Source organism: Schistocerca nitens, chromosome 5 (assembly GCF_023898315.1).
Source record: "Schistocerca nitens isolate TAMUIC-IGC-003100 chromosome 5, iqSchNite1.1, whole genome shotgun sequence".
Taxonomy (NCBI): Eukaryota; Metazoa; Arthropoda; class Insecta; order Orthoptera; family Acrididae; genus Schistocerca; species Schistocerca nitens.
Genome location: NC_064618.1, coordinates 401,058,943 through 401,080,052, shown reverse-complemented (window position 1 = coordinate 401,080,052; position 21,110 = coordinate 401,058,943). Strand labels below are relative to the sequence as shown.

Genomic DNA, 21,110 nt, shown 5'->3' with positions numbered 1-21,110 from the left:
TATTTGGTAAGCGTGATAGCGTTACGGAGATGTTTAGCAAACTCAAGTGGCAGACTCTGCAAGAGAGGCACTCAGCATTGTGGTGTAGCTTGCTGTCCAGGTTTCGAGAGGGTGTGTTTCTGGATGAGGTATCGAATATATTGCTTCCCCCTACTTATACCTCCCGAGGAGATCATGAATGTAAAATTAGAGAGATTCGAGCATGCACGGATGCTTTCCGGCAGTCATTCTTCCCGCGAACCATACGTGACTGGAACAGGAAAGGGAGGTAACGACAGTGGCACATGAAGTGCCCTCCGCCACACACCGTTGGGTGGCTTGCGGAGTATAAATGTAGATGTAGATGTAGAAGTAGCTCCTCAATTGAGCCTTGCTGCTGTGGTTAACACCAGTTCCTGTAAGATCACCAATGTCAGGCACTGTCGGGCTGGGCTAGCACTTGGATGGGTGACCATCTGGTTTGTTGAGCGCTGTTGACAAGCGGGGTGCACTCAGCCCTTGTGAGGCAAACTGAGGAGCTAGTTGATTAAGAAGTCTTGTAAACTGGCATATGACCAGGAGAGCAGTGTGCTGACCACACATCCTTTCATGTCCACATACAGTGATGCCTGTGCATTGAGGATGGCGAGGTGGCCGGTCAGTACCGCTGGGCCTTCATGGCCTGTTGGGGCAGAGTTCATTTTTTTTTAGCTCCCCAGTTGGTGTCATAAGGTTGAATGCACCCTTATTGGAGGATTATTTCAGAGGAATCCTTATGGAACAATAACAGTTGACAAACCCCTTTGCATTAATACAAGTAGGGAAAAGTAGATAAATGGTGGCAAGCATAACTTTATTTGGTGTAAAATTGGTTATGTCAACTGTAACATTACTTTGTCAGGTGGTGCAACATTGTATTACAGACAAGGTTCTCAGGAGATTAATTTTATTTTTCTTTTTTTTTTAAAAAAAAGCACTTTGATCTTGCCAAAAGCAGAGAAGCTATTCTTCATGGTGTTATAGCTCTCTGGGCTACCCTGAGGCAGTCTATGGACTGTTGGAATTGCTGTGACAAGCAATCATCGTGGGCCTCTGAGCTGCATGAAACCGAAGTCACCTGGGCACCGCCACTGGCACGTGCTATCTTCAGTTTCACTTCCTACGCTGCTTGAGCGACAGGGTATATAAAGTGGTCAGAAGTTCATCTCCATACCTATCTGGATCAGAGTAGCATGCTGTTATCACTTATGGCAGGTGTTTGCTTAGGACCTGGTTTCCACTGCTCACGAGTTAGCAACACCAGGGTGATATTATAGCAGACGTCAACCGTACTTTCCTGTGAATGGGAGCTGAAAAGCAATTACAGTTTAGGTTGCCGATGCCCGAAGTAAAAAATAGATTATTGAAGGTCCCTATGTATTTAGAGGCTGTCTTTCCAATTCCCCTCTTCTTGTAAGTGAAGTTTTCAGAGGTAGTTCTTGGATGACTGTAGCTATAGTGGCAGGTAGTCAGGCAGATTTTGATGGCCTTGAAGCATTTACAGATAAAGATAATATAGCATGGAAAACACTTGGGATATCAAAGACGAGAGAATTATTTCAGAAGAATCCATATCGAAAAATATCAGCAAGCAAACTTAACAACACATGTATGGAAACGCTGTCTTATTCTCATATTCATGATAAGTACTGTTCAGTATATGATAATGAACTTTATTGTGCAAGCATAGAAAGGCAAAGCACAGAAACTAAACAACAACTATAAATAACAACAGTAACTGTGTCAACAGGGGCAGAGACGCTTATCATCATCGATAATGATTTGTTCACTTATTGCAGCGGGTGTACTGTGGCGCTGCTCCTGTTGCATTTAACCTGTCTGGCTGTCCTCAAGAAAATGGCTGTTGCAGGTGAAGACTGCTCCTGATCTGAGGTAGACCCTTAAGTGTCTTCTACCAGTGCTAAAGTCTCTGATCCTCCTTGGGGTGTGATGATGTGATATGTGAAGGGGACATATCTTCATCAGTATATACAGGCTTCAGTCACTTTTTGACATTGTCTCCTGTTTAGCATCTTTTTCAGTCATGAAAGTATGGCCCCCATGCACGATTACTCTGTATGGTGCTGAATATGGTGAAACAGAGGAGGGCATATAGCATTGTCCTTGAGTCACACATGGACCATTTTTGCTTTGCCTTTATGCAGAAACACCTGTCGGTCTCCATGTCAGATAGGAGTGGTATGATGAATGGATCTCATGCTGGGACTGAGCTGTTGTGCAAACTGGGTGCATAGCTCCAGAATGACTGGTTGAGCAGGTGCTGGCAAAATCAGTTTTCCCAGAACCCTCAACTGTCCACAATAGACCATTTATGCTGGTTACCACTGGATGTCCTTCACTGCCATTTTCAACCTGATTAGAACCAGTTGCAATGCTTCAGACCATGGTGATGAACTACACATTAAGTCCATTTTGAATGTACAGTGGAATCACTCTACCATTCCATTGCTCGCTGGATCCCTAGTTACGTCTCTGGATCTGGAATTACATCTCATGATACACCAAACATAGAGAACCAACCATGCAGCAACACTTCTGTGTCTGACTCAGCAGATGTATCTTTTATTGTGACGACTTCAGGCCACCTGGTGAAATAGATGATGATTGTTAGTAAATAACATTGTAATGGTAATGGCCCTGTGATGTCCAAATGTATCTGTGAAAATCTGATGGATGACATCGGGAAGTGTGCAACAGGTGTAAAGACATGACTGTAAATCTTATAATGCTGGCAAGTCAGGAATGTACATGCCCATATGCGACAATTTTTCAGCATTCCTGGCCATATGACTTTAACGGAGACTGTCACTCAGATTCCTAAGAGTGCTAAGTTTTGAAACATGTTGAAAACTTCCTGGTGGTATTTCTCTGGTATGTAGGGTCACTGCTTCCCTCTTGCTACATCACAACAAATACTATCCGGCACATCCTGGGCTGACACATACTTGAGCTGCACTGCTGTTCACTGCTCCTGTATGAGACTGTGCAAAAGGAGATAGTCACATTGTTTTAACATTGTCTCTGCCCAATGAATAGATGCTGACATGATGAGTTGAGATCAATGTCATACTAAAAAATGGCTACCAGTGACTGGTGATCAGTAAAAATTGCAAAATGTCTCCCTTAAATGGATGAGCTGAAATGTTTAATTGTTAAATAAATAGCAAGCAACTTTGTGGTCAGTTGCCCTCCATTTTGGCAGTTACCTAAGTGACTGCTTGTAGCCACTGACTCTTTGTTGCAGTGCTGCTCTCACTGCTGTTTGGCTTACATCTGCCATAAGTGCCAAGGGGGTGCTCAGTCTAGGGTGACCCAGCATTATTACCTGTGCCAGACATTTTTTGAGATCCTGGAAAGCTGTCTTCGTAACCACAGTCCATGGTACCTTACAATTCCCTGCAGCGATCTTGCCAATGAGTAATGCTGCGACTGGCTCTTTGACAGCAGCTAAATGAGGCAGGTGCCACTGATACTAGTTCAGCATGCCTAAGAATCTGCAAACACTCTTGTAAGTTTTGGAAAGAGGCATCTGTCAACTACTTTGACCTGCTCTGGCAATGGTGACTATGCTGCTGGGGAGACAAAGTATTTCAGGAATTTCACCTTGAATTTTCCCAATACACACTTTGATATGTTGATAATTATGCCACGTTCTTGCATGTGGATGAAAAGCTGTCACAGGTGTGCTGCATGCTATTCTACTGTATACATGCTATTCTATTGTATATGAAAATATGAGAATGTCATCCATGTAACAAAAAACAAACAGTAATTCTGTAATGATTTCGTGCTTGACTTGTTGCCAAGTATGTGTGGCATCCTGAAATGAAATGGCATAAGGTGGTACTCATACAAGCCAAATGGTGAGTCTCTGACATTTTCTTAATGTCAGCTGGCGCCAGGGGAATTTGTGAATATGCCTTATTGTGTTTTTTTTAATGTCAGCTGCCATGGGAATTTGTGAATATACCTTAATGCAGTCTACCACACCGAATATTTTTGTGTTACTAACAGTGCTGTTAAAATCAGCTACAATGGGTGCAGGGTAGTGGTATGGAATTATGCATCTGTTAAGTCCTTTATATTATCCTTTTTATGAACTGTGTAGATCAGGCAGGTCCACTGACTATCCAGTTTGGTCATGATACTTGCTTTCAGCAGCCAGTTGAATTCTGTGTGTGCTGCAAGTAGCCTCTCTGGATGCAGATGCCATGGGAAGACTTCAAGGGGTTGAACACTTTTTGTATGAATGTGATGCTGAGCATTGTGTGAATGTTTTGTGGTGGTACAGAAGGGTTCGGCAATTGCTATAAAGTCTAGGAGTAGATTATAAAATGGTGGCTTCTCAGATGACACCATGATTTTGCCTACCGTATGTGGGTCATGACTCCCAGTTTTCTTCTTACATGATGCACGTGTGTGCCACTCATGTTATTGCAGGTACAGAAACAAATCAATATATTCTGGTGCAGATGATGTGGTAAGAAAGCCAGACATATTCATGTGGAAAGCCATGAGCACATCACCCAATGTTTGATCTAGTGTGAAAGGCATGGAAGTGGTATCTGTTCTGTGGGTACTTGTACTAATCAAGCTGATAATGATATAAAAAGTCTGCCTCAATTATGTGATCAGGCACATCTGCAATCACAAAAATCCATGTTGTATAGCAGTTAGAATCCAGGTATAGCACCAAACATCAGTGTGTCATGAACACCTCTTGGACTAACACTGACTTTTGAAACTTGTCACCAGATAATTGGTCCTGAATAAACAATTAATTTGACTATTTGACTGCTGCTAATGTGGTGTTTGTATATCTTCTTCTTCCCACACTCTGGTCTGGGCACTTGTGCTGTTGCAGATGGGCATTAGCACCCTTTAGCACCTGTCTTTGAAATAGGTAAGTGCAAAGTTGAGTGAATTGAGGGTGAATTGCCAAAAAGCCTTTGATACAGTTTTCAAACTGCTACCTCATAGTTGCTGTCAGTCTGTGGGCCTACCTGCATATTTAGTTTTACCACTTGAGTTGCTGGTTGCTCCATGGTGGGTTCATCTGATGTGTGCTGTTAGTGAGACATATTTGTGCATGTTACAGGACCGGTGATGTGAGCTTCCACTTCCTCCCCCATTTCTGCATCCTTGTCTTCAGTGTTGCTGATTTTTGCACATACAGTAACCTCACTGAAGTGGTTTGCAATGGTGTCTGCCTTCTCTGCTAAGTCTTGCAATAGCATGTCAGTTTGTTCTGCAGTGATGGTGTGGATGTTGCCTAGAAGTTTACAAGGCCATAATACTTGTCAAGACTGTTCAAGTAGAAGTTCTGGGCCTTCTAATGTATGTAAAATTTTGAGCACTTGTGATAGAGTCTTATCGTCCGTGTAGTCACCGTTCTGGTGACAATGTTTAGTGCCATAAAATAGCTTCTTTTAGTGTAGTGTAACTTTGCTTTTGCAATATTTCTTCACATTCTGCAATCACTTATAAATTCTGATGCAAAATCACAATATTATATATACCCATGTTATCAAACACCCCAAGCTGTTGAAATATGCCTTTATCTTGCATAACCCAAAGTGGAGGTCACATTGACCAGAATGCAGGAAGCTTACTATTTCCATTTTGCCCTTAAGGGCTCCCTTATTGCATATTTACATGTGTTGTGTCATTTTGTGGTGAATTAAAAGTAATGTTTGGTGGTCCATGGTTGGGCAGTTCCATTTCTGATTCCCTCTTCTGGTGCTTGTGTCAACAGATCTGTTGTTTCCGATGATACATTTCTCTGTTATCCTTTGCTTCTTTTCCTTTTTTGTGGTCACCATTATTGAAAACTATCTTATTCTCGTGTTCACAATAAATATCATTCAGTATTTGATAGTGAACTTTACTGTGCAAGCATAGAAAGGCAAAGAACAGAAACTAACCAAAAACTGTAAATAACAGCATGGCGAAGAGTATATTTTTATTTGGTGTGTGTGTGTGTGTAAATTAGTCCAAGACTGCTTCTCCCCTGAAAAGATGAGCCCTGTTTTCCTTATGCCTGTTTCCCACACAACATTGCACCTTAATGTTATGGGAAACTCCTGAACTTGCAACATTTTATATATTTTGCCTACAATACTCAGTCATCATTGCTATTTATTCCGTTTATTCTTCTTTCCCATTATCCTATCCGTTTCTTTCTTTATTTTTATGTCCCTTCTCCACTCCATTAGTGAGCTATCTTAGTAACTACAAGAAATAACATACAGACAATGAGCACTGATTACACAATAAAAAGTATTTATTTCCTCTTATGCAATTGTAAATTCTTAAAAGAAAACAGCCATGTTTCACTTGATAAGAAATCATTGAAACCACAATGAACCACAAACATAAAATGTTATTAACTGATGTAACAGTTATTGGACTATGCATTACTTACCACACCAACAGCCTCAAGTGCAAACAATGTGGTGCCAATAAAAAGTGGAAAATTTCGAAGCTCTCCAACATAATTTCTAGTCGCTGGATTTGGAAAGTCATCAAATAAGAAATATAAAACAATTCCAAGTCCCACGAATGTTACAACATTAGCAAGTGTGGAAAATGGGGCTAGCAGCTTGAGATTCCTGACCCAGTTCATCAGGATAAGAGGCAACAGAAGCATCAGCATGTATAACCTCACACTTATCTCTTCAAAGTAGAGATCAACAACCTGAAAGAAAGTAAATGACTTTTTAACTCACAAGATACAACAGACATTGTGTGTTTTACACTGGTGCATTTTGTATAATTACTTCTACATTATTAACATTTTGTAATAGTACAAACCTGCTTGATATTGGATGCCACAAATACAATATAGACACAACATATGCCTAGCTGATATGTTGCCAAAAAGAAGTTTACAGCAAACCTGAAACAATAAATTTGATATCTTCATTGTGACTTTTAGTTTAAGTGAAAACAGAATTACTCCTGGATTTCAGTTTCCGTAGCTAATTTGAAGCATTATGTCATTATTATTTCAGATATGTTTATGTAACAGTTAATGCTGGTCATTCTTCAGCTTGATTAGTTGTCTTCAAAAGAAATATTTTTCATCTAATAAATTAGCCAGTCATGTGATTCTTCAGTTCTTCTGACACTAGTTTTCTCGAAAATTACTATGCTGCTGCATCTGTATTACAAAAATTAAAGTCAGGTAACATATTTTTCTGCATGATTTACTTGGCATAATTTTGTATGACGTGGAAAGCAGTGTTTTCTCTTGCAAATTACAAAGAATGCAAACCTCAATATCATTTTGAATGTTGCATGCAATGAAAAACATAGTATGTAGTACTATTCTTCAAGGAGAAGTTCAGTTGGCAAAGTATTTGTGGTTTTGTTGTTATTACAATTATAATTTGTTAACTGATTTTCTCACTTGATCTGAGTCAAATTATTAAACACTGTGAATATTTCAGCTGTTTCATGAAAGCGTAAAGCTGTGTAACAGAAATAAAAAAATCCCTCAAATTTTAATTCATGCAGTGTCAGTCTTTTTTCTTTTCTTTTTAATACAGATTTAAGCTGGTGTAAATATGCTATCAAGTAAAAGATGTCTATCATTAGAGGAAAATGGTGAATTATATTGAATGAGCAGTGAAGAAATGAACTGCATGATGACTATTTTCGTTAATACATTCTCATACCAATTAACTGATTTCACTGTAAGAGGGCTACTGGTAAACAGAGAAGTATTTTCAAATGTTTTTCTGGCCTTTTGCTGTTGTACACAGCAAACAGCAGTATTTTACTGAACAGCCAAGAAACATCAAAAATTTTTCTACTCCAGGAAAACCTAAAATGACAATATATTTACAGTTCTGGAAATACTGCCAGCTTCTATATCATACACAATGTACACATTACTTCTAGAAAATACACATATTTTGCAGTTCTTTTTATGTATCCATCAACTGTGCAATACTTCTGCTGCACAATTATTAACATAATTTCATCATTTAATATAAAGTCACATCATGTAATTCTATTTCTTATGTCAAATGTGTAGTGCACGTCCTTTTATCACACATCACACATTGTCTAGTACGCTATGTTACAATTCTCACTTGTCTCACTTGACAAAAAACGTAGAAAAAGCACACACACACAAGTTCAGTACAATTACTTACTGAAGAAACAAAATATAACTGATGAAGTTGAAAGATTTTTGTGTAGAAAAGAAAATTCACTTGAGAAAGTTATAAAATTATAAGACAGTACTTACCTTCACCATCTGAAATTTCAGTACTGCTGGTACACACATATAAAAAGCACATACATTATCCTAGCTTACAGAATAGATAGCTCCTTCCTTGGGGAAGAGAGAGAGAGAGTTAGGGTAGAAAAGGTGAAAAGAAAAGGTAGTTCACTCAGACCCAAGGATGAGAGGGACTTATCATTATTGCATGCCCATTCTTTTTGACCTTCCCCAATGTATCCCTCTGTCCTCGGTGAGGAAGAAACTGTTAGTTCCAAAAGCTAGGATAGTGTTTTCACTTTTATACATGTGTCTATGCAGTTTTGAAATTTCATGTACTGAAGGGATACTGGGTAGCAATTCTGTCTCATAACTTAGATGACACTGATGGAGCTCATAAAACCTTAGTGCTAGAGATGCAGACTGACCCTGCATAAGGAGCAGTCTTTCGGAGGAATGGTGGACCCTCTTCAAGAGCAAGCTTCATTGTCTTAGTGTAACTCAGTAGAGGCACCTTTCGTTGTCGGCACATCTGGTACTGTGTCCGGATCTGGGGAAGAAAAAAAAAATGAAATTGTGAATTCAGTTAATTTTTATTTGAATTCACTAAAACTCATAAGAATTTTTTTAACACTAAACATCCATCCTATTTCAACATGAATGTTTAATAAACGTCTATAAAGTACAGTAATGGACATTAAATCTCTTTATGCAGATGGAATTTGTGTTCTCGACTTAAGATATTACTATAAAATATATGATCTGCAATACCAAAATAATTCACCAAAATTGTGAAGTAATAATAACAAGTGCATTAACCTTGATAATGAAGATTTTGTAGCTGCACTGAGTAATAATACATTTAGTTTTAGCTCCCTGACTCATACTCCTTCACATAAGCATGTGTTCTGCAACAAAACATTTTTTATTATTTCAAAAGATCCATTGTTTGTGTTGCTGAAGTTATTATTCCATGTCTAGAAGGCTCAAGATGATTTTGTAAACAAATCTTTGTTGTTGCATACATGAACCATTTGTGGTCGATTTTAAGAGAGTATAGTGTCATACATTGTTGCTGGAGAAAGAAGGGATGATATCTTTAAGTATAAAGGCATTAGTGAAGGTTTTGATTTACCTTTAACATAGGGACTGCAAGCAACAGTATGGATGGAAGGAGTTAGTGATTTGTCACAAAATGTGCTCTATATACGATATTTCATATATTACAAGATTTTGAGAGGAATGTGTGGATTATGAATTCATAGTTAACAAGACAACCTCTGTCTGAAGGAAGAATCAGATGAGTAATATTTGATCGAGGTACACTCCACAAATTTTCATTTGTGATACCACAGACAGTAAGTGTGTAACAACTGTAATATTTGGTGAAGGAAGTAAATATCTAAATATTCGCCAAATCCCTCAACATGCAAACTAACCTTATATCTGCAGAGAGAGCTATCTAAAAACTAATCCTGACCTTATAATCCTACCTGAGACCAAAGGCTCCACCACTGTCATTTTGAATTGCAAGGATTACCTGGCAGAAGGACTCTATTAGCTGTCAGACACTTCCACCTACAAACCTTGCCACAGTGACCACATTCCAGAAATCCAGCAGGATCTCCAGTCCCTCCTCAAATCCTTAGGCCCATCCCAGAACCTCTCCCCAGAGTCCATCTCTCTGCCCACCCCTACCACTCCCTGCACTCCTACCTGCTAGATGCTTCCTAAAATCCACAAACGAAACCACCCAGGATGCCCTATTGTGGCTGGTTACTGTGCTCCCACTGAGAGAATCTCTGCTCTCATAGACCAACACCTTCAACCTATTACCTGGAACATATCCTCCAATATAAAAGGTACCAACCATTTCCTCCACTGACTCTCCATAGTTCCTATCCTTTTACCACATGGTGCCCTGCTCATCACTATTGATGCCACCTCCCTTTATACTAACATCCCTAATGCCAATAGCCTTACTGCTATTGAACACTACCTTTCCCAATGCCCAATGGATTCCAAACCAACAACCTCGTTCCTGGCTGCCACGACCCACTATATCCTCACCCACAATAACTTCTCCTTTGAAGGCATCACCTGCAAACAAATCTGGGTACGACTATGGACACCCACATGGCACCATCCTATGCCAAGCTATTCATGGGCTATCTAGAGCAGTGGTTCCCAACAGGTGGTCCGCAAGCTATGCCAGGGGGGGTCGCAAGATGCTATTAGAATAAAAAATATATTAAATATATTTTGTATGATAACAGATTTTTTGTTTTGGCCACTTCCTGCATGAGCAGAGCTTTAGCGAACGCTAACTTCTGCGTCTAGCGTCTTCCTAGAGCCAATAATACTGTTCAAAGACGAATTACTGATATGGCAGTTAACGTCAAAGAAACATTGCTGGCTAGACTTTGCATGAGTGACATGTACACTCTACAATTGGATGAAAGCACAGACATATAAAAAAAAGCTATAATGTTGGTTTTCGCACGATTATTATGGGAGGACTAAGTGTTCGAAGATTTTCTTTTTCATGCAAACTACTGCATACAACAGCAGACAATAATTTTACTGCATTAAATAATTATCTCAATGAACATGACGTCACCAGGAAAAAATGTGTACGCTTGTCGATGGATGGAGCAAAGTCAATGGCTGGGGGGGGGGGGGGGGAAGGGGGGGGGGGACTTCTAGCTCGTATCAAAGCAGTAGCCCCCGAGGTGAAATGGACTCACTGTTGTATCCATTGTGAAGCCTTAGTAGCCAAAAGATTGCCTGAACCTTTGCAGAAGATACTTAATGAAGTAGTTCAAATCATCTACTACATTAAAACTCAAATCTGCAATCCATACTATTTTCTTTGTTGTGTAAAGAGATCGGTAGTAGGCATGAGAAACTTCTTATTCATACGGAAGTAAGATGGCTTTCTCGAGATAGGATCTTGTCAAGATTTTTTTGAACTTAGAGACGAGGTTTGTGTCTTCCTTCTTGACACAAAGTACGCGGATTTTCTCACTAACTTCTCTTGGCTTTGCACAGTTGTGTACTTAGCTAATGTGTTTGAAAACTTGAATGTGTTAAGCTTGAGTTTACAAGGAAAAAATGTAGACATGTTCAAAGTTGAGGACAAGATTAGTGCTATGGCCAAAAAGTGTCAGATTTGGGCGTCAAGGATAGAAAACGAGTCACAAACTAACTTTTCTACTTTAAAACAATTCTTGGAGTCATTAGAGGAGATTTTGCCTGACCAGATCAAGATCAATGTAGCCGAGCATCTACACAGCCTAGCCACCACTTTTAGAGAGTATTTCCTTGAACCTGACCCTGAAGACAGATGGATTCGAAATCCCTTCAGCTGTGAAGAAATAGACAAAATCCAAGGCCTCACTGAAGAAGAGTAAGATCAACTTGTGGATCTGTCCAGCTGTGGTACGATGATAAACATTTTCATCGGTGATAAAATTATAGACTTCTGGGCATCAGCATGCAAGGACTACAAGAAACTTGGAGATAAGGCAATGAAAAATACCCTTCCATTTGCAACCACATATCGGTGTGAGCAAGCATTTTGTTCCATGTGTTTCATGAAAAACAAATATAGGAATCGGCTCGACATGCGGTCGGATTTCAGAGTGAAAATTTCAAGTTTGGAACCTAATATTTCAGATATAATGGACTCAAAGGTCAGGTTGAACTGAAAATTAAAACTAACTGTATACTGATGGAGTACTTTCTTGTAACTGTACTTTTTCAAATAAATAATACCATGTATGAAATTAGTGTTTTTTAATTTTTCACACATGTCTTCTCAATGCCATCTCAAGTGTAGTACACTTCAAAGACCAATACACTCAGTTTTAACTGTTTCTTGTCATTTTCAGTTCATACTCAATTTTTATTTTTTTAAGGAGTTTGTTATACTAAACACACAGATTTCAAGACAAAGAGTTTGAGCAATAATCAAAAATTTAACATTAACAATGACGGCTAAATTGAAAAAGTTTTAAGGGCAATATTTTTTCAATAATGGATATGTCAATGTTTTTTCTAAGTACCAAAAATAGAAAACGTATAAAAAGACCCTTAATTAGGCTTTTTAGGTACTTGATACTGTGATATGACAAGGTACCAATCATGCTCGATGAGGGGGTCCTCGAGAAAATTTTGTTGGGAACCCCTGATCTAGAGAAATCCTTCCTAAACACCCAGAATCCTAAACCACTCATCTGGCTCAGATTCATTGATGACATGTTTGCAATCTGGATCAATAGTATGGACACCCTATCCACATTCCTCCAGAACCTCAACAACTTCTCCCCCATTTGCTTCCATGGTCCTACTCAACCCAACAAGCCACCTTCAAAGATGGCTATATCAGCACCTCCATCCATATCAAACCCACTAACCATCAGCAATATCTCCACTTCGACAGCTGCCACCCATTCCATACCAAGAAGTCCCTTCAGTTAAGCATAACTACCCATGGTCGTCACATCTGCAGTGACAAGTGGTCCTTCTCGAAATATACTGAGGCTGTCACTGAAGCCTTCACCGACTGTAATTATCCTCCCAACTTTATACAAAAACAAATCTCCTGTACTTTATCTTTCAAGTCTCCCGCCACCTCCCAACATCCCACCATCTGGCTACAGAGGAGCATTTCCCTCGTAACTCAGTAACCTTGTAACTCAGTAACACCCAGCACTGGAGCAACTGAATTACATTCTCTACCAGGGTTTCAGTTACCTCTTGTCATGTCCTGAAATGAGAAATGTCCTGTCCACCATCTTTCCCGCCCCTCCCACAGTGGTATTCCACTGTCCACCAAACCTACACAATATACTCATCCATCCCCACACAACCCCTGCTCCTAACCCCTTACCTCACGGCTCATTCCCTGTAAAAGACCTAGATGCAAGATCTGTCCCATACATCCTTCCACCACCACCTACTCCAGTCCGGTCACAAACATTACATATCCCATCAAGGGCAGGGCTACCTGTAAAACCAGTGATGTGATCTGCAAGCTAAGTTGCAACCACTGTGGCCAGCCACGGTGACCGTGTGGTTCTGGGCGCGGGACTGCTACGGTCGCAGGTTCGAATCCTGCCTCGGGCATGGATGTGGGTGATGTCCTTAGGTTAGTTAGGTTTAAGTAGTTCTAAGTTCTAGGGGACTGATGACCTAAGATGTTAAGTTCCATATTGCTCAGAGCCATTTCAACCATTTTGCAACCACTGTGCTGCATTCTATGTGAGTATGACAACCAACAAGCTGTCTGTCTGCGTGAATGACCACCAACAAACTGTGGCCAAGAAACAAGTGGACCACCCTGCTGCTCAGCTTGCTACCAAAAATGACATCCCTCATTTCAGTGCCTGCATCACAGCCTGTGCCATGTGTATCCTTTCCACCAACACCAGCTTTTCTGAATTGCGTAGGTGGGAACTTCCCTTCAATAAGTCCTACATTCCTGTAAGCCTCCTAGCCTCAACCTTCATTAGTCACTGTTATCATCCACCCAGCCCCTTCCCTGTTCCCATCCCAGCATTACACATCCCTCATTCCACCACTGCACCCAGCCTTTTTGCTGCTCTCCTTTTCCACTACTCCCCCATGCCCTCAGTCTAACCTGCAGCACTTCGATGTCTGCCACCCCCATCCTAGTACCCCTCCCTGCCCCAGTCCCTTCCTTACGCCCATCCAGTCGCCACTGCCATCGTGCACTTGTGCTGCTGCTCAAAGTGTACTGGTGCTGCTGCTCGCAGTGTAGTTTCAGTCACCTGAGACTGCAGATGTATGTGTGTGTGTTGCATCTGTGCACGCGTCTCTCTCTCTCTCTCTCTCTCTCTCTCTCTCTCTGTGTGTGTGTGTGTGTGTATGTGTGTGTGTGTGTGTGTGTGTGTGTGTGTGTGTGTGGTATGGTATGTTTTTGATGAAGGTCTTACTGGCCAGAAGCATTATTTGTGACAGTCTTTTTGTTGTGCCTATCTGCAACCCAGCATCTCCTTTTCTAATATTGTCACATTCCATCCTGGATTTTCCATTGTTAAAAATTAAGAATTTGTAAAATTTTTGGCATCCTCCAAAGCTTTGTGACAGTGATAATTTTTGCTTATGTGCAGACTGCAGTGTGGTGATTCATCCAGATTAGTTGGAAGTCTAGAAACTTTTGTCTTCTTTCTTACGTATGTGTGGGACGTATGCATTTAATTTCTCAAGTAGACTTGCTCCTCACACTCGTTATCCCCTAAAGTGTAAAGGATTGTTAAGAGATTTATAATTGGAAGCTAAATTTCAGGTATTAATGTCTCTTATATTATCATATTCTTCACAATTAGCAAACACTGTAGTGATACAAGGTCTAATGATTACACAGTTCTGATACTGATCAGGAAGCTTTTCAAGCACAAGTGACACTTCAAAGGTATCTGATCGATTCTGATAATGAAATACAAAGGCTAATAATGTTTGTAATTAATACTCAAGTTGGTCAAAAGCTTTGTCTTATTATTGGACACACCTTCAGTTTTGATTCGGTGCCTGCCAGTTATGGCTCTGAGAAGCACTGTTCCAATTTGGAATTTGCTTCTGGAAGACAAAAATCATGCATGTGACAACAGAGCTCTCACAGACCAGATTTTACAGTTTACATCTACAAAACAGGGACACATCAAGGTAATAAAACATTAAATGGTGATAGTGTGAGTTATAAGCTTGTCTTGTTATGATACCAGGTGTTATTGTGACGATGACAAACATTCACAGATGATACTGAAAGGAAAATGTATCAGTTCAAGATAGGAAATCCCAGAGTCATTCAAATTATATTGCCAGCAGTGAGGATTCTTTTCAGGAGGTCCTCTTCAGCCTCAGCAGGTGTCTCATACACATGACTGTTCCTATTACCCAACTATAAAACATGAAATGAGGTCAGATGATGTGAATGAACTGGCCATAAAACATAACCTTTTTATTTTATTTTTGCCATCCACTTTTCAGAGAACATGTGATATAGGTGTTCATGAGTAATTTGTGGGCATTGAGCTGGGGTTTCATTATGTTTGAAAGACAAGTAGGATACCTCCTAACAACATGGGGAGTTTGTCTCTTAGAACAACAGTGTATGTTGGTGGCTCCAAACCATAGTGCAACTTAGCATTATTCACGTAACTAACAATGCAAAACTTTGATCTTGAACACTCAGGAGCACACGAAACCATGCTTAGACTAACACTTGATCATAAAAACAACAGTGGTCTGTGTCATTTTCATGTAAAACTCCACAATTGTCTGCTAGTGTCATCAGACAATGGCATGTTGTAGCTGCACTAACAAGTGCTCAAGTTGTGTGAATCCTATAGCTGCAGTATGAATGTGCCCTTGGACTGATCACAAGTAGGTTACTGTGTAAACTGTGTACAGTGATATCATGAAGGCAATTAATCCTACAACGTGGTCCAAATATTGGGAACAAAGTTGCGAGATGTTACATATGGGAAGGAAATCTCCTCATTCCTTACCTTATCAGTCCACCTAATTTTCTTTAGCACCACATCTAAAATGCCTCGATTCTCTTCTTTTCTGGTATTCCCACAGTCCATGTTCCACTACCATACAATCCTGTGATCAAAACGTACATTTTCAGAAATTGCTTCCTCAAATTAAGGCCTACGTTTAACCTCTCTTGATCAGGAATGCCTTTTTTGCCATTGCTACTCTGCTTTTGCTGTCCTCCCTGCCCCATCTGCCATACGTTATTTTGCTGCCTAGGTAGCAGAATTCCTTAACTTCATCTAACGCGTGACCATCAATCCTAATGTTAACTTTTTTCCTGTTCTCATTTCTGCTTCTTCTTATTACTTTCATCTGTCTTCAATTTACTCTCAGTCCATATTCTGTACTCAGCAGTCTGTTCATTCCATTCATCAGATCTTGTAATTCTTCTTCACTTTCACTGAAGGTAGCAATGTCATCAGGGAATCTTATCATTGGCATCCATTCATATTAAATTATAATTTCCATATAGCGGAGATCCTGAGTCACAAATGGACACAACAAAAATAGTGTCACAATGTTACATTCCATCCTGGATTTTCCATTGTTCGATTAAATTTTAATTCAACTGTTTAACCTTCGTTTTATTCCCATCATTGTTTCTTGGATGTATAAATTGAACAGTAGAGGCAAGAGACTACATCCTTGTCTTACACCCTTTTTAATCCAAGAACTTTCTGTTTGATGTACCACTCTTGTTATTCCCTTTAGGCTCTTGTAAATGTTGTATATTGCCCATCTTTCCCTATAGCTTACCCCTATTTTCCTCAGAATTTCGAACATCTCGCTCCATTTCACATTGTTGACTGCTTTTTCCAGTTTGTAGTATCCTATGAACATATCTTGATTTTTTTGTAGTCTTGCTTTCATTATCAACTGTAATGTCAGAACTGCGCCTCTGGTACCTTTACCTTTCCTAATGCCAATGTGATCATCATCTAATATGTACTCAGTTCTCCTTTCCATCCTTCTGTATACTATTCTTGTCATCAACTTGGATGCATGAGCTGTTAAGCTGATTATGTGATAATTCTTGCACTTGTCAGCTCTTGCAGCCTTTGAAATTGTGTGGATGACATTTTTCCTAAAGTTAGATAGTATATTGCCCAACTCATACATTCTGCACACCAACATAAATAGTCGTTTTGTTGCCATTTCCCCCAGTGATTTTAGAAATTCTGATGGAATGTTATCTATCCCTTCTGCTCTTATTTCATCTTAAATCTTCCAATGTTCTTTTAAATTCTGATTCTAATACTGGATCCCCTATCTCTTCCCTATTGACTCCTGTTCTTCTTCAATCACACCACTCAACTTTTTCCCCTAAAGAGGCCTTCAACATACTATTTCCATCTGTCTGCTTTTTCCTCTGTATTTAACAGTGGAATTCCTACTTCATTCTAAAATGTTACTACTCTAGCTTTTAATTTCATCTAAGGTTGTTTTGACATTTGTATATGCTGCATCTCTCTTTCCAACAATTGTTTTTTGTTCGATTTCTACATGTTTTTAAGCAGCTATTTCATCTTAGCTTCCCTGCACTTTCTATTTATTTCATCTAAGTGAGTTGTATTTCTTACTGCTGAATTTCCCTGAACAATTTTGTACTTCCTTCTTTTGTCAATCAACGGAAGGGTTTCTTTTGTAAACCATGATTTCTTTGCACTTGTCTTCTTTGTACCCATGTTTTTCTTTCCAACTTTCGTGATTTCCTGTTTTAGAGATGTCCATTCCTCTTCAATTGAACTGCCTATTGAGTTATTCCTTAGCACAGCATCTACAGCCATAGAGAACTTCAATTGTACTTCTTCATTCTTTACTACTTCCATATCCCACTTCTTTGCATATTGATTCTTCCTGGATAGTCTCTTCAGCTTCAGCTAACACTTGATCACTACTATATTGTGATCTGAATCTATATCTGCTCCTGGGTATACCTTACAACCCAGTATCAGATTTCGGAATCTCAGCCTGACCATGTTGTAACCTAATTTCCCATATCTCCCAGCCTTTTCCAAATATATCTCCCTCCCTTGTTATTCTTGAACAGAGTACTCGCTATTACCACACACTTTCTGTTATACCTGTCTATTCATAACAAATGCGACTCCCATTATACCATTCTCTTCTGTTGTTGATATTATCCAATACTCATCTGACCAGAAATCCTTGAGTTCTTTCCATTTCTCTTCTCTGACCACCCCTATACCTAGACTGAGTCTTTGCATTTCAATCTTCGGATTTCCTAGCTTGCCTACCACATTCAAACTTTGGACATTCCACACCTTGACTCGTTGAACTCCATTAATTCATTTGTTATTCAATCTTTTCCTCATGGTCACCTCCCCCTTGGCAGTGCCCTCAAGGAGATCTGAAGGGGGTCTATTCTGAAATCTTTTGCCAATGGAGAGATCATCGTGACACTTTTCAATTACAGGTCTTATGTCCTGTGGTTACAACATGTGCCTTACTGCAGTGGTTTCTACTACCTTCTGCATCTTCATGCTGTTGATCATTGCTGATACTTCTGCCTTTAGGGGCTGTTTCCCATCCCAAGGGCAAGAGAGTGCCCTGAACCTCTGTCCACTCCTCTGTCCTCTTTGACAAGGCCATTGGCAGAATGAGGGTGACTTATTTTACCAGAAGCTGATGCTTTTTATTCAAAATTTAAGCAGTGGTGGTGTTAGAACCCAGAAACAAAGATGTTTTGATTACTAATCAAAGACACTACTCCTAGACTATGGCCTCAAGAGATAAGCCATTGCAAATGTGAAATGCTGGTACATTAATAACTGGTGTAGCCACCAGAACACTGAATGCAAGCATGAAAACGTGCATGAACTGTGTTGTACAGCTGTTGGATGTCAGTCTCGGGGATAGAGTTCCATCTCAGTTGCATTTGATGGTCTATACAGGAGCAATTAAAGCTGGGTGTGGATGACTCTGGAGTTGCCATCTGATGATGTCCCTTATGTGCTCAACTGAGGACAGACCTGGTGATCAAGCAAGCCTAGGCAACATGTCAACACCCTGTAGAGAATGTTGGGCTACAACAGTAGTATGTGAGCAAGCCTGTTGGAAAACATTCCCTGGAATACTATTCATAAATGGCAGCACAACAGGTCGAATCTTCAGATTAAGATACAAATTTGCAATCAGGGCGTGTCATGCAGGCACGTTGGTTGCATGCCCTCAACTGGCTTCCTTCTAACCAACACAAGGCCATCACTGGCACTGAGGCAGAACCACCTTTATTCAGAAAATTCAACAGACCCCCACCCTGCCTTTCAATGAGCTCTCGCTTGACACCACTGAAGTTGCAAACACTGGTTTGGGTTCAGTGGAAGAGCTGTCCTTGAAGTAACTGATTTGTAACAGTTCTTTGTGTCACTGTGCTACCAACTGCTGTTCAAATTGCTGCCATAGCTGCAGTAAGATGCACTAGAGCTATACACAAAACAAATGGCCTTCCCTCTTGGTAGTGACACCTGGCCATGCGGAGCTTGGTCTTCTTGCAACAGTATATTCTCATGATCACCTCTGCCAGCAATCATGTTCACTGCCTACAATCCTGCCAAGTCTTTCTGCAGTATCATAGAAGGATCATCCAGCTTCTCACAGCCCTATTACGCGACCTCATTCAAACTGAGTGAGGTGTTGATAATGGCAACTTTGTTGCCTTAAAGGTATTCTTGACTAATATCAGCTCATTACTAGCACCACTCTGGAATTATGCAATGGATGTGAAATCTGAACAGACATCATCTTCCAGATGCCTACCTACTTTCATTCATTTTCGATAGCTCCTCCTTGATGTTGTGATTTTTTTCTGTAAGTGTATCACAAAAACTGCTTTTCAGTGGTCTGTAGATGATTGTACAGAATTCATATTAATTTTGGAGATGAGCTGTGTGTAACTTTTGGGTGTAAGTTGTCTAACTTCAATATTAATGTAATCAGTTACATCCAAGGAATGAAACATTTACCTTGCCTGGAAATGCCACCATTTATGTGGGTGATGCTCATGGTGAGAAGTACTGTATTTGTTATTAGTGCTTGTTTCCTATCTGACTGATTTTCTCTAACAAAGAAATTGTTCTTAAGTTCGAAAAACTCAGACTCCAATATTAGAGGTCTTACACTTCACTTCCTAGTATGGGTGCTCCTTAACTGTTTTTACCTCCTAGAGTAAGCTGTGATCTATGCTATCATATTAAAAGACTCAGGAATAATTTTTATGGACTTTGCCTTCGTGTCTGTTGTTCAGAGTATAGTTATGTATTATGGTACAAAAGTATTCAGTTCCTGTCAAACAAAACAAGGAACTGAGAATCCCAGACCATTCAAAAAAAAAAAAAATTAAAAGATCTCATTACACACTCTTTCCATAAATTATCTGAATATCTAATTTCAAAGATTAAAAAGTGCTGGTAGCTACATGGCAACTATGGCAACTAGCAGTGTTCATTGTAAAGCTGCATGACAAATATTGGTAGTAATCTACTGTCAACTGAACTCTGTGTCTACAAAAGCAGGTAATCATTTTCCTCTAAATAATTTGTATTTTATCAAGTAATTATTAAGCTAAAAGAGCAGCTGTTAATGTAACTGAGAAAGGAACATCTTTTTTACTAGCAGTTTCTTTTTTAATTATTTGGTTGAATTTTGCTGGCATCAGTATGAATATCATTAAGCAAAATGGTGATACCTTATTGTTAACAAAGAGAGTAGATTAAATATTTGTGATTTTCTTGTAGTTTTTAATGTCAGCTTTGACTCATTACAGAATCAGAATATTATTAACTCATTTTGTACATAAATAACTCAAATGTTCAAATGTGTGTGAAATTTATGGGACTTAACTTCTAAGGTCATCAGTCCCTAAGCTTACCCACTACTTAACCTAAATTATCCTAATGACAAACACACACACCCATGCCCGAGGGAGGACTCGAACCTCTGCCGGGATCAGTGGCACAGTCCATGACTGCAGTGCCTTAGACTACTCGGCTAATCCCGCGCGGCCATACATAACTAGTTGATTTAATGTACAGGAGACTTGTCAGTATAAGTAATATAACTGAGAGACATATAATGTGTCAAAGAAAATAGGAGGGCAGTTTGAACTGTTCTCAGAACAGAACAGAAAAAAAGTACTTACATCACTGAAACTTTTTTTATTTTTTCAATGTAGTCTCCTTGTAGGTTAATGCGCTTGGTCCAGTGATGTTCCAGTGCCTTGATCCCATCTTGAAAATGAGTTTCCTCAAGG

The 21,110-nt window shown here is 39.7% G+C and overlaps 1 protein-coding gene across 5 annotated transcripts in view; it reads right to left on the bottom strand.

The window, feature by feature from the left end:
• Nucleotides 1-21,110, bottom strand: part of LOC126259391 (proton-coupled amino acid transporter-like protein CG1139) — a 284,611-nt gene that overhangs the window by 28,697 nt on the left and 234,804 nt on the right. For all 5 annotated transcript variants that reach the window (XM_049956157.1, XM_049956154.1, XM_049956156.1 and 2 more), the window contains exons 5-7: nucleotides 8,698-8,819; nucleotides 6,853-6,937; nucleotides 6,464-6,736 (exon numbers count right to left, since the gene is read on the bottom strand). In XM_049956157.1, the coding sequence (XP_049812114.1) occupies nucleotides 6,464-6,736; nucleotides 6,853-6,937; nucleotides 8,698-8,819 (480 nt within the window). The remainder of the gene's footprint in view (nucleotides 1-6,463; nucleotides 6,737-6,852; nucleotides 6,938-8,697; nucleotides 8,820-21,110) is intronic.